Here is a 12643-nt window from a genome sequence, read left to right on the forward strand (position 1 = left end):
TAATATATTAAAGTAATATTACTATAATTAGAGAATTAAAATTGAATAAGAAATATAACAACAATTTGCCATACTCACATAACAAAAGTAGGGTAGGGAGAATGACAAGAATCACTCCCAACACTCACAAAAGCTTGATAACACACTTAACTATTGTAAAACGTACACACTTAACTATTACAATTGCATACTAAAGTAATATTATTACACATTATGCACGTCCGTATCTCTGAAGCCACTTATTTCACGACATTGAAAGACGTACCATTTTTAAGGCCGAGAGATTGCAAGATGCGCGTTCCCTCGGTACCAACTCTGTAATCGAAGCATCGGCGTTTGACGGAGGAGCGTGACATGCAGCAGATGATGGGAAAGGAATACTGGCAGATTGTGAAACCCCAGAGGCACAACTGGTGGACTTGCTGTTTTCAGAAACATGAGATCTCACAAAACCAGGCTGTGTGGGATCCGGTAATGTTACAAGATGATATGAAAGCACCAAATTGATTCGAGACATTGATGGACGAAGTGATGAGTCAGCTTGTGTACATAGAAGTCCAATATGAATGCATCTCAATGCTTCCTCCACGTTGCACGTTCCAATGATGGCTGGATCAATCATATCCACAATATTCCCTCCTCTGTATAATCTCCACGCCTGCAGAATAATCACGAAAAATGGTCATCTTGATACTTTATCGACTTTAAAAAATCGAATCAAAATATATCAGTAGTGAAATTTCTAAATTCACACTCTTTTAAACGGTTTATAGATGAACCCATACTATTAAGTTTCAGTATTTTTGGGAAATTTTTTTTGGTATTTTGGGTAATTATTTTTGGGATCTTGTTGGGTATACGATCAAAGTTCCACATTGACTAGAAGTGGGGAGGGTCATGGGTATATAAGGATGGACAAATATCTCCATTGGTATGAGGCTTTTGGGGTAAAGCCCAAAAACAAATTCATGAGGCCTTAGGTCCAAAGTGGACAATATCATACCATTGTGGAGATATGTGGTGTCCAGAGTCCTTACAAGTGGTATCAAAGCCAGGTTCCGAAGTTAGCCAAGTGGATGAATCCTCGGAAATGCAGAACGAAGGTGGTGAGCCCCGGTAGCCCTGGTAATATCACAATGGGATCCGTGGATCCATGGATGTGGACAGATGGATAATCGTTTGAAGGGAGGCTCGGATAATGGATGTGGATGTGGACAGATGGATAATCGTTTGAAGGGAGGCTCGGATAATCGTTTGACAGATGGATAATCGTTTGAAGGGAGGCTCGGATAATCGTTTGACAGATGGATAATCGTTTGAAGGGAGGCGTGGACAGATGGATAATCGTTTGAAGGGAGGCTCGGATAATCGTTCCAGGGGAAGATCCTTCTGGGGTAAAGCCCAAAAACAAATCCATAAAGGCTTAGGCCCAAAGTAGACAATATCATACCATTGTAGAGATATGTGATGTCCAGAGTCCTTACAAATCTTTGATTTAAACATTTTTATAATTAAATATTTTGAAAACCATACTGGCCAAATTCCAGTGAAAAATGACTTTTGGAACAAAATTACATAACCTACCTAGGGTAAATAAGCTCAATTAGACATAAAATGAGAACAATATCAGAATATCTCACCCATTCTAAAAGCGTCTGCATATCAAGTGACAGATTATTATCATGGTTTTTTCTTCCTGTAACAAGTTCCAAGAGGAGAACGCCAAAGCTATAGACATCTGCTTTTACAGAGAATTGCCCCTGCATAGCATACTCTGGTGCCATATACCCGCTGCATATCCAAATTACAAAGTCGAAGATTACAAAGTCGAAGATTATGTAGTGAGGGAAATTTTAGGAATTGAGTGAGGATCAAGTGAAAACTATTTGCAAAGGAAATCGTATTCCTGTATGCTCGAATGTTAAAACATAACAAAGCAGGTAAATACCAAAAAGCAAAATTGTCAATCCTCTTGAAATCAATAGCACACATTAAAACATATATCCATCACTAATGGTTAATAGCTTTAGACAATGTGTAATAATCTTACTAAGTTCCGGCAACTGTTGTGCTGACGTGGCTCTCATCTTCAGAAAATAGTCTTGCTAAGCCGAAGTCTGCTATCTTAGGATTCAGGTTTTCATCCAACAAAATATTGCGTGCTTTAATGTCCCGATGAATAATCCGCAGTTGAGAATCCTCGTGCAGATAGAGCAGCCCGCGAGCCACTCCCACTATAATGTTGTAGCGTTTCTACCAATCAAGCTGGTTGCGTTTGTTTGGATCTGTATCCATGGATGCAGTACGCTAACTAATCATCATGACCCAGATAAATATATTGGAACATTAATGCATTTTTTCAGATACAAAATAGAAATGAAGTGACTCACCGAATAAGATTTTATCGAGGCTTTTATTGGGTAAGTATTCATAAACAAGCAACCTTTCCGATCCCTCTGCGCAACAGCCTAATAGGATCACCAGATTTCGATGTTGAATTTTGGCCACAAGTTTAACTTCATTCATAAATTCTCTCTTTCCTTGCAGAGATCTTAAGGACAGCTTCTTCACGGCTATTTCCTTTCCATCTTCAATGGTTCCCTGAAATATTCAGCCAGGTGCGGTGAGAGTAGCATATAATTTAAGATTCTATAAACTAGTAGAAGCTCTCTAATTCATTGTTACCTTGTATACGGCCCCAAATCCACCTTCCCCGAGTTTATTTGATCATCAAAATTTTCCGTAGCAGCTATCAGTTGCTCCATGGTAAACGCAATTTGCCGATCCTGCCCGATTACTGTGTCTTCCTCGACATGGCCATGATCTATATAACGAAAATACACAGCTTCATCATAAATATATAGGGGCAAGCAGAAAAAATGAATCTGTTTAACTTGGATCTCGCAAGCATTTCTTAGATTTCCTGAAGAGAATACCGTGTTCAAAAAACAAACTATTTTTTTTCAGAGGTTCATGATTTATATTAAGAGGATATAAAAGTCGAGATACAAGAGTAGACATAAAGTCTTAGGAGCAGATATACAGAAACCTGATACTGTTATGGGATCAGAACCGTATGGATCTGTAAGAAAGATCGAATACATTGAGAGAAAAACAGAAGCCAAGACAGAAATTAATCCACAGGAAACATATATCCCGAGATTTTAATCAAGATGGATTCAAGAGACAAACAAGAATTCTGGAAAGTGTGTTCATTCCTCCACTTCCAAAGGAACCAGCAAGCAATAATTTTGAACTTAAAATGGTTCAAAAACAAACTTTAACAATAGTCTAACAGAGCAAATAAAGCTGTATGATATATTGACAATGAGATATAAAGACTTTGGGGATCCTTCATGCAAATACCTTCGGAAGGATTTCGAAATATGATAGACTTCAGTCTCCTCCTAGTTGTTAACACGCATACCAATAACAGCAGAAGCAAGCCGCCAGCAACACCCAAAATTATGGGTAAATTGTTTGAAGATTTGTTGTTCTGCGTATCATTACTGGATGGTGTGGTCTGATTCGGTGGTGTATCAGCAACTGGGCTATTAGCTGGTGCTTCCGCAGGAGGTGGAGACGAAATCGAAGTAAAGAAACTATAGATTTCATAACGAGCTTTGCAGCTTCCCACCTCACCCAGTGCTCCTGGCCATCCACTCTGAACTATAGAAATATGGTTGACTGTTTGTTGCAAACATAATGTGCAGTTGTCTATCGACATATCTCTGGTGCACTGGACCAGACCGTAAATCTTTCGAGACAAGGAGTCTGTAGTTGTTCCAGAAGCATATAATGTAGATCCAGATGTTGCTTCATCTACCAACTTGTTGAATAAGCTGTTAACAGCCTTCATAAAAACATCAGGACTAGGTGAGACATGATTGTCTAAATTCCAAACATACCAATGATCAGTGGTATCCAATTGTCCGAAGAAATTATAGTTCTCATAACGCAAAAAGCAGAAGTCAGACCACAATAAACCGCCGCCTGCATTCCCACAATTTTGTCGAAGAGTAGTGTTTGCTTGTTGTGAACAACTGTAGCACTGGTCGGGTGTTGTGTCTCCCCGACATTGCACAAGGCCATATACTTGGCCATTCTCATAAGTGTTAAACCCTGTGTGGGACGAGTCATTAATAAGCCTAGTCATGACACTGTTCAAATTTCTCTCGTACGTACTGTCTGTTGTATAGTTAAAATCGTGGTGGCATGTAGAAACTTGCTGCTGTACTGCCTTGTAAATCTGCGACTGAAGAGTAATTATCATCAAGAGAAGTGTCGAGCATGAAACTCTGCCGTGGAGGATTGTCATGGCCAATGGAGAATGGAGAACCTACAATGCTCGAAATTCTGATTTTCTCTGCACACATAGACGGATAGACCATGTTTTTAAGTTTTCCATTCATTTAAAGATTCTACGCGCATATGAACTATTAAGAGTCAATGAAAATTCATGAAACCTCAATTCGAATACAGACCAAGCCTATCCGGGTAATTATCTATTAAAATGCAGTTGCTAACTAGTATGGGTGAAATATTATTATTTTTTCGTTTTATTTATCCGTGAGCAATCTAGTAGGCCATGTTATTTAATTATCCTATAACCTTTCACGGAAGTATTACTTTAGGGCTTTAGATGTTGATATGAATTATCAATTTTTTAGTTTAGAAGTTTTATTGTTATTTATTTTGTTATGAGTTATTTATTCTATTTTATTTATTTATTTTTATTTTTTTAACTTCAATTTAAGGTAGATGAAGATCTGTTGATTTTATTTTTTTAATTGAAGGTTTTTCAAGGGAATATGTTGAGCATATGTTTTGTCTGAACAGTTGTAGTGTGTTACATAATCTGTTAGATTGCATTGACTTTTAATAAATTTAAAAAATTATATTCGTGTGCCATGTGGCTCTCAGCCCACCAATTTACTAGGAATTTGATATTATTCTAATTCTAATAAGTTTCTCATTATTATTTATAACATTTATTTAGATATAAGCAAATTTTGTTTAACAAAATGGTCCACTAATTTTAATAAATTAAAAAGAATCTAGAGATTTGAAATTATTTTAATCCTAATATTCTTTATAAATGTTATAATATGATGAATAATAATAATTTATCATTTTGCAATTGTTTAATTTTTTAAAATAAAAATGGGGAAATTTTAAATTTATTATTTTAATTCTTTTTTAAATTATATTCCAATTTAAAAATATTTTTGAAATCTACCATTTAAATTATAATAAAATATAACTCAATTTAACATTACTTTTAACTTGGACGACACTAATAAGTAGCCTGTTATGCAGGCGTGGAGATTATACAAAGGAGGGAATATTGTTGATATGATTGATCCCGCCATATTTGTAATGTCCAACGTGGAGGAAGCATTGAGATGCATTCATATTGGTCTTTTATGTACACAAGCTGACTCATCACTTCGTCCATCAATGTCTCGAATCAATTTGATGCTTTCATCTCATTCTGTAACATTATCGGATCCCACACAGCCTGCTTTTGTGAGTGATTATGTTTCAGAATTCATGATCGAAGGTCTCATATACAGGCCTGCTGCTGCATAAAAGTATGGTCCTCCTTCAAACACTTTGTCATTATCTTCAATGTTTGCAAAGACTACAGTAAAGAATCCCTTTGACCCAAGATGTAGTTCTATGCTCTCTTTTGGTTTCCAATGGTATTTAACCCATGTTTGTAATGCTTTTTCAGTGGGCCATAAACCCATGAACTTACAAATGATTGCATAAGTCTGCATGTGGTCCCTATGCACCTGTAGTGTAGGATCATTCAAAACAACTCTAGGAGTGATAGTAGTCTTGGGTTTGCATGGTCCCCTTTGAGTTTTGTCTTTTGTGCCTTGTTCCTTGTCCACTTCCTTGCTTTCTTTAGTGTTGTTATTGTCCTTGGATTTATAGCCCTCCTACTCCTTTTCTCTGTTCCTTAGCCTTTCAACTGAAGGATCTCTATCCTCTTCTATTGGTTTTTTTTCCTCTGCTAGCCACTACGTGCTTGTAGGAGGGAGTGGAGCTCCCTCCTTTACAACCTTCCATGGAGAAGGAACTCTGTTAAACTATAACCCTAGATCCAAAGTCGCCCTCCTTCTCTCGCCTTCTTATTGTTAATCCAAGCAATTTCATCACAAGCTCCAACAGGTAATCAAGTTTCTGCTTCCAAAGTTTTTAGTGAGGCTGTACTTTCATTCTTCTACTCGCAGTAGGTTTCCCACCAGTCCTTGACGTGGGGGGCTACTTTGAGAAGAGTGAAAATAATCTTTTCCCAACTGGAAAAATCATGAATAGAAAAATAACCCTCTAGTAGATTTAACCATTTATCAACGACATCTGTATCTATCCGACCCTCGAATATGGGGATTTCAAAATTAACTTGTACCTTAAATGGTGTGGTGCTTCCAGAGTAGCTGTTGGAAGTCGATGCATCGCCTCTGGGTAGCCACTGAAGGATCTGGGAAAAACTTTCCACCATCGCATTCCTTTGTCGCTCTAGGGCTTCTTCAAGCAAGATTTTGATAGGATCTCCTGCCCCCCGTCTTTCTTTTCATCTGCCATGGGAGGCCGTCGGGATTTGCAAGGCTGGTCTTGAAAAGGTTTGACCAGTTCAAGTGCTAACTCTTTATATCCCGACCTCGTTGGGGACATGCAAAGAAAAAAAGAGAAAAAGTAGACTGCTCTGATACCACTGATCCGGATTTAAACAGGAACACAACAAATTACAGAGATAACCATAAACACAAAGATGCAACAGAAATAATACTTCATTTCATTAATGTAAAACACTGAAATATGCTTACAAACATCAATGGAAATAAACCAGCTAGGGCGATGGTAGCTTATCTCTAAGGAGAGATGTAGTGGCTACATGCCTCTGAACTATGTTACAATGAGGCTCGAAGGCCTATTTATTGTTTAGAAATAATGGAAAACCCTAAGAATCCAAAAACCTAACCCTAGAAGATGAAACGCCAAACTATGGGCCCTGTTTGGGTAAATCGGTACATCAACTTCCTGAGGTCGTAACTTTGGCATACGATCTTCGTTTGATGCACACAATATCTCATTAGAAATATCTATCTGACAACTACAACTTTGGGAAGAGCGACATCTGTCCATGGACCCATGTTGCTCCTAGTTTGGCCAAAAAACATCGTTTAGGGCCTCAAAACGGCTCCGGAAGTTTAGGACCTGAAAAACTGCTAAAAATAGTAAACTGTGCTACAATTAAAGAAACTGAAAATATGAAAGAAACAATAGTGGGGGTCCAATTGGACTTGGTAGGTGGCCACCAATATCCACATGGATCAATAGATGAACTCCAAGTGATTTAGGAGTCATAGGGCCACATACATTAGAGTGAATGAGATCTGAGATTTCTTTTGATCTTGAAGCACTACTTCCAAGTGGTCTCTTGGTATTCTTACCCAATGCACATCCCTTACATAATCCTCAATGATCTTATTTTAGTTTAGGTATTCCATCTACTATGGAACTTAGGGTTGGAAGAATTTTGAAATGTAGATGACCAAATCTTCTATGTTAGAGTTCACATGGGTTAATTTCAATGTGAACTAGGGCTTTTGCTAAAGGAGATATTTGTCTGTAAAGTATTCCTTCTTGAATGCTAATGACTTTAGCTTTTTGTATACGTGAGTCTTTACTCCATAAAAAAAGCTTTCCATCAATGAAAGCTACTCTATCACCCTTTTCTTCTAAGCTTGAAATGGAAAGTAAGTTCTTATGCAAACCTGGAAAAAATAGAATGTTGTTGAGGTGGATGTTTGTTCCATTCTACAACTTTGTAGAGGTTGATCCAATATCTCTTACAGGATATCTTTTTTTATCTCCAAGTTCCACTGAATAAGTGGATTTACCTTTTGAGAAGATCTTGAATTGTTTGGGATGGCCAGTCATGTGTCTTGATGCACTGCTGTCAATTACCCAAATGTTTTTGTCTTGGAATGTGCCAGAGAGAGCTGAGAAGACTCCTTCATCCCTTTCCTTGATTGATGCCTTGTTTGAAGAAAATACGTGACTCCATGCTTTCTTGATACCTTTCTTGAGATGGCTTGATATCTTGGAACACTTCCTGATGAACTTCTTCAATGTAGAGGAGATCTTCATGATGCCCCTAGCTAACCTTAGCTCTGATACCATGTTGAGAATTCAATAGGGCAATGAATATGTTAATTCTCTTCAACTTGAATTGTTTGTGTTACCTTTTTACTTATTAGCTTTGTTCCTTATTATTATAATGTGAGAAACATAAAACAACTACCAAAACAATAAGAATAAAGACACAGAATATAGGCTACAAACCAGGGCCAAAACCCCTCCTCTTGAGGGGAAAACCCTTAAATCTCTTCTATTCTTATAGATATTTCAATTAATGAATACCAAGACCTTATGACTCAGACCAATACCCTCCAAGATCAAGACCAACCACTTGAGATAGTGTGCAAACCTTTTACTAGCCAAACCTAGTTAAATCTCTTCCAATTGCTTCAACTTGGCCTCCTACTGCAAGAACTTCGATCTCCTACTGTAGATCTGAAATTTCGACTGCCCGAAAACTGCTTCTACCACATGTGGGAACTTAGATATTTTTCCTACAGCCTTCTTCTATCCTTCGCTAGACTTTCCTTATGACTTAGGGCTTGAGAGATACCCTTAGTGACCTTCGCTTGCCTTCTTTCCTTCCTTCCTTCCAAGATCGAACTTGATGTAACCCTTGCACAAAAACCCTAGCTTCATTTAGCACATGAGAGAGAGAGAACTAGCCCAAACACTTCGTCCTTCTTCTACGTCATCTTCGTCCTCCTCTTCGCATAGAATGAGAGATGAGTGACTGTCCTTGTGGAGGACGAGTTCCTCTCCTTATATAGGCATCTTCAAGGGGTAGACATGGCTCTTCAATTAGGTCAATTTAACAACTTCTAGGCCGGCTTGATCTTGGAGGGTATCTCAACTCTTTAAAGACAAAAATAGATTTTCTTTACAATATACAATGTGCACATTGGGGTCTTCAATATATGACAATGACTCTAGACCTAGGACAAACCCTAGAAGCACTCAATGGGTGCTTCACTTATAAAACAAAATAACTTGAGCATGGAACCCATGCTACAATAATAATAATAATTTCTTTTCATTTTATAATTTACAAGAATACATTTCATACTTATCAAGACCTAACCTAGTTACACATTTTTCAACAACTCTTTCCTACGCTACTGCCTTACTAGGTTTCCTTTGCAATATTTGATGCAATTGCTAGTTAAATCCAATTTAGGGAACTAACTCTCTTGGTAAATGAAACCCCTTAAAAAAATTAACTTGGAAGTAAGATGCCCCTACATCAATATATTTTAAAGATATAATTTATATGATGATGTGAATTTCTTAATCATGTTTTTAACTACTAAAATCTACATACTAAAATGTTATTATATATTTGAATTTTTTTATTAATTTTAATAATTTAATAAAATTGAAAATTTTAATTATATTTTTAAAAATATAAATAAATTTAAAATTTCACATGAATTCTGGAATCTTTTTATTTTATAATTTTAATATCTAAAAATAATCTTTTTAAGTCATGACACATGAGGAAGATAACCAGGGAATTAATAAAATTAATAAATAACTTAAAATGTTTAGTTTAAGGCTATTTAAATAATTTGACGAAATTTTTTAATTTACAATTTTTGCTAACCATTAAAATTAATTATATTTATTTTCAGATATTTATTTTATAATAATAAAAATAATAATTAATTTATTTTTAAATTTCCTAAGGTAAAGTGTTTTTTATTACGATAAAGTTTTAAATTTTATATATCGAATTAAAATTTGATGTTTCTTAAAGTTCAAATGACATGATAATGGATACTACTCCTCATCATAATCAAAATTAAATGGACAAAAATATTATACAATTTTTGCATTTAAAATTATCTTTTAATTATAAAATAAAATTAAAATATTTTGATATTAATATTAATAAAATGGATAGAAATATTTTAATAGAAAACTTAAAATTGTAATTTAAGTCTATTTATAAAATTTTTTATTTGTAAATTTTTCTCATCATTAAAATTAATTATATATTTTTAGATGTATATATAACTTGAGTGAGCCTAATGGTTAAGAGCATGTGTTTCCTCTTAAAAGGTCACAGGTTCAAGAATAAAAGGGTAGAGTATGCATGTCTTCCCTTGTCCCACAAACAAGGAGGTCTCATACACCAATTTGGTGTCTAACTTGGATAGATGCCCAATAATTATTATAATAATAATTAATTTAAATTCAAATTTCCTATCATAAACTTTTTTTTTTTAATTATGATAAAGTTTTAGCTTTTATATATCAAATTAAAAAATGATGTTTCTTCAAGTATAGATGGTACTATAATGGATAGTCCTTCTAGTCATCATAATCAAAATTATATAGACAAAAAATATTTATTAAGATAAAGTTTTAGCTTTTATATATCAAATTAAAAAATGATGTTTCTTAAAGTGTAGATGATAGTATAATGGATAGTCCTTCTAATCATCATAATCAAAATCATATAGACAAAAAAATATTATACAATTTTTAAGATTAAAATTAGTTTCTAATTGTAAAATAAAATTAAGATATATTGTACGTTATACTAAGAGGAGCTCTATAACTTAGTATAGGGTAGATATCAAGTGTAGATGTTTAACATTTAGGATTTAACAAATTTAACATTTAACGAATTTAATCTAATGTTAATGTCCCCCCTAATTAAAAATCAATAACATCTAACAAATTTAATCTAATGCCAAAGTTGGCCCTAATTAAAAATAGATATAGAGGTAGATGTGTAGGCTTAAATGTTTAATATTTAACATTTATAAGTAAGCTCAATTAAAATAATAATAAAAAAGTTAAACAAATCAATAACATATAACAAATTTAATCTAATGTCAATATTGGCCCTAATAAAAAATAGATATAGAGGTAGATGTGTAGGCTTAAATGTTTAATATTTAACATTTATATGGCGGCTCAATTAAAAAATAATAAAAGGTTAAACGTAATACCCAAGTATGGTGGAGATGTAGTAGTGTAAACATTTAAATCTTGGCTAAATAAAAAGTTAAAAGTAATAAAAATAATAAAATTCAATTTGTTATATTATAATTTTGTTTTGCACGTCAACTTAGCCACTCCAACTCAAGTTAGAAATTATGCATTAGGAAAAATTGCATAAATAATTGTAAGTTACATTGGTCAATGCTAAATTAGTAATGATTGATAGACAAATCATACGATAGTCTTGCTTTGGTAGTAACTAGAGTTGTGAAGTGGATAAGTAAATTGTTTTCTCAAGCAGGAAAGCTTGCATAAATTTTGGTGGGTAGTAAAAGTCTACCCATTTACAATTTTACTTCTAAATAAGTGTTAAAGAAAACATAAATAATCGTGGGAAGTAACTCTTATAAGTATATTATTTACATCTTATTCATATCCATTTTTATGCAAAGACTTTCTTAAATTATGGTGGGAAGTAATTCATGGTAGATATGTTATTTACTTGAGTAAAATTTATTTTCAAGTATTTTATTTTTAGACAGTTTTCCAACAAAGTTTAAGAATAAAAAATCACTACAAAAATATCTAAATAGCATAAAATATATGCATCAATTATTCACATGGCATTATATATATAAACACTGCAATAAAACCTTCCATTATGGTCAAATCAAATGTTTAATTTTTTTAATAATACTGAAAAATAAATATTTTTTTTTCAAAGTTAAAACATTATAATTTGCATTGGTCAATGCTAAACTAATAGTAATAAATAGACAAATCTATTGTTAGATTTTTTAGGAGGGACTAATAATTATTCCATAACCATATTTAAATTTAATCAATAAGCACATAAAAACTTAATACTTACAATAAACGGAAAATATAACATGTTTCTTAACCATGGATATCCATCCCCACTTTACAATGATATTATTAACTTGTAAATCGGTTTTCCTATAATACCATGGGACAATAGAGGGAAAATGAGAGAGATAGAGAGAGGGGGAGAGAGAGAGAGGGAGGGAGATAATGGTAGAGTTGGAGGGCGGAGTGAGAGAGAATGATGGGTAGGGGAGAGGGAGAGGGAGGTGTAAGAGAGAGGGGGGAGGGTGGGGAGATGGAGGGCAGAGTGAGAGAGAGTGATGCGTAGGGGAGAGAGGGCAGAGGATAAAGATGGATTTGGATGGGGAGAGAGAGGGAAGGAAGAACAAATACATAGAGGGATAGAGGTAGAGAGAGAGGAAGTGACAAGGTAGAGAAGGAAAGAGGATAAGAGGGAAGAGAGAGAGGAGAGGTGAGAGAGAGGGAGAGAAATGGAGGGGAGAGAGGGAGACATGGAGATGGAGGGAGAGAGGGGTGGAGAGAGAGAAGGAGAGAGGGAAGAATATAGTGACAAAGATGGAGGGTAGAGAGAGATATGGGTGGGGGAGAGAGATGGGGGAGAGAAAGGGAGAGAAAGCAAGGAAGAGGTAGAGGACTTAAGGGAGAGGAGAGAGGGAGGGAAGAGAGAAAGGGAGCGATGGATCTAGCCTAG

The 12643-nt window shown here is 34.9% G+C and overlaps 1 protein-coding gene across 1 annotated transcript; it reads right to left on the reverse strand.

Annotated features, from left to right (window-relative positions):
• Nucleotides 1-244: 244 nt before the first annotated feature.
• On the reverse strand, nt 245-4318 carry LOC149202750 (cysteine-rich receptor-like protein kinase 6). Its single transcript, XM_089401681.1, has 6 exons — nt 3367-4318; nt 2709-2824; nt 2391-2601; nt 2051-2234; nt 1641-1791; nt 245-658 (listed from the first exon to the last, which is right to left on the reverse strand). Exons 1-6 carry the CDS (start codon nt 4316-4318, stop codon nt 245-247), a joined length of 2028 nt encoding a protein of 675 aa, XP_089257807.1.
• Nucleotides 4319-12643: the final 8325 nt, after the last annotated feature.

The sequence above is a fragment of the Pinus tabuliformis genome, chromosome 2_1 (genome assembly GCF_031772625.1).
Source record: "Pinus tabuliformis cultivar Carrire ecotype Pingquan chromosome 2_1, CPIR1, whole genome shotgun sequence".
Lineage (NCBI taxonomy): Eukaryota > Viridiplantae > Streptophyta > Pinopsida > Pinales > Pinaceae > Pinus > Pinus tabuliformis.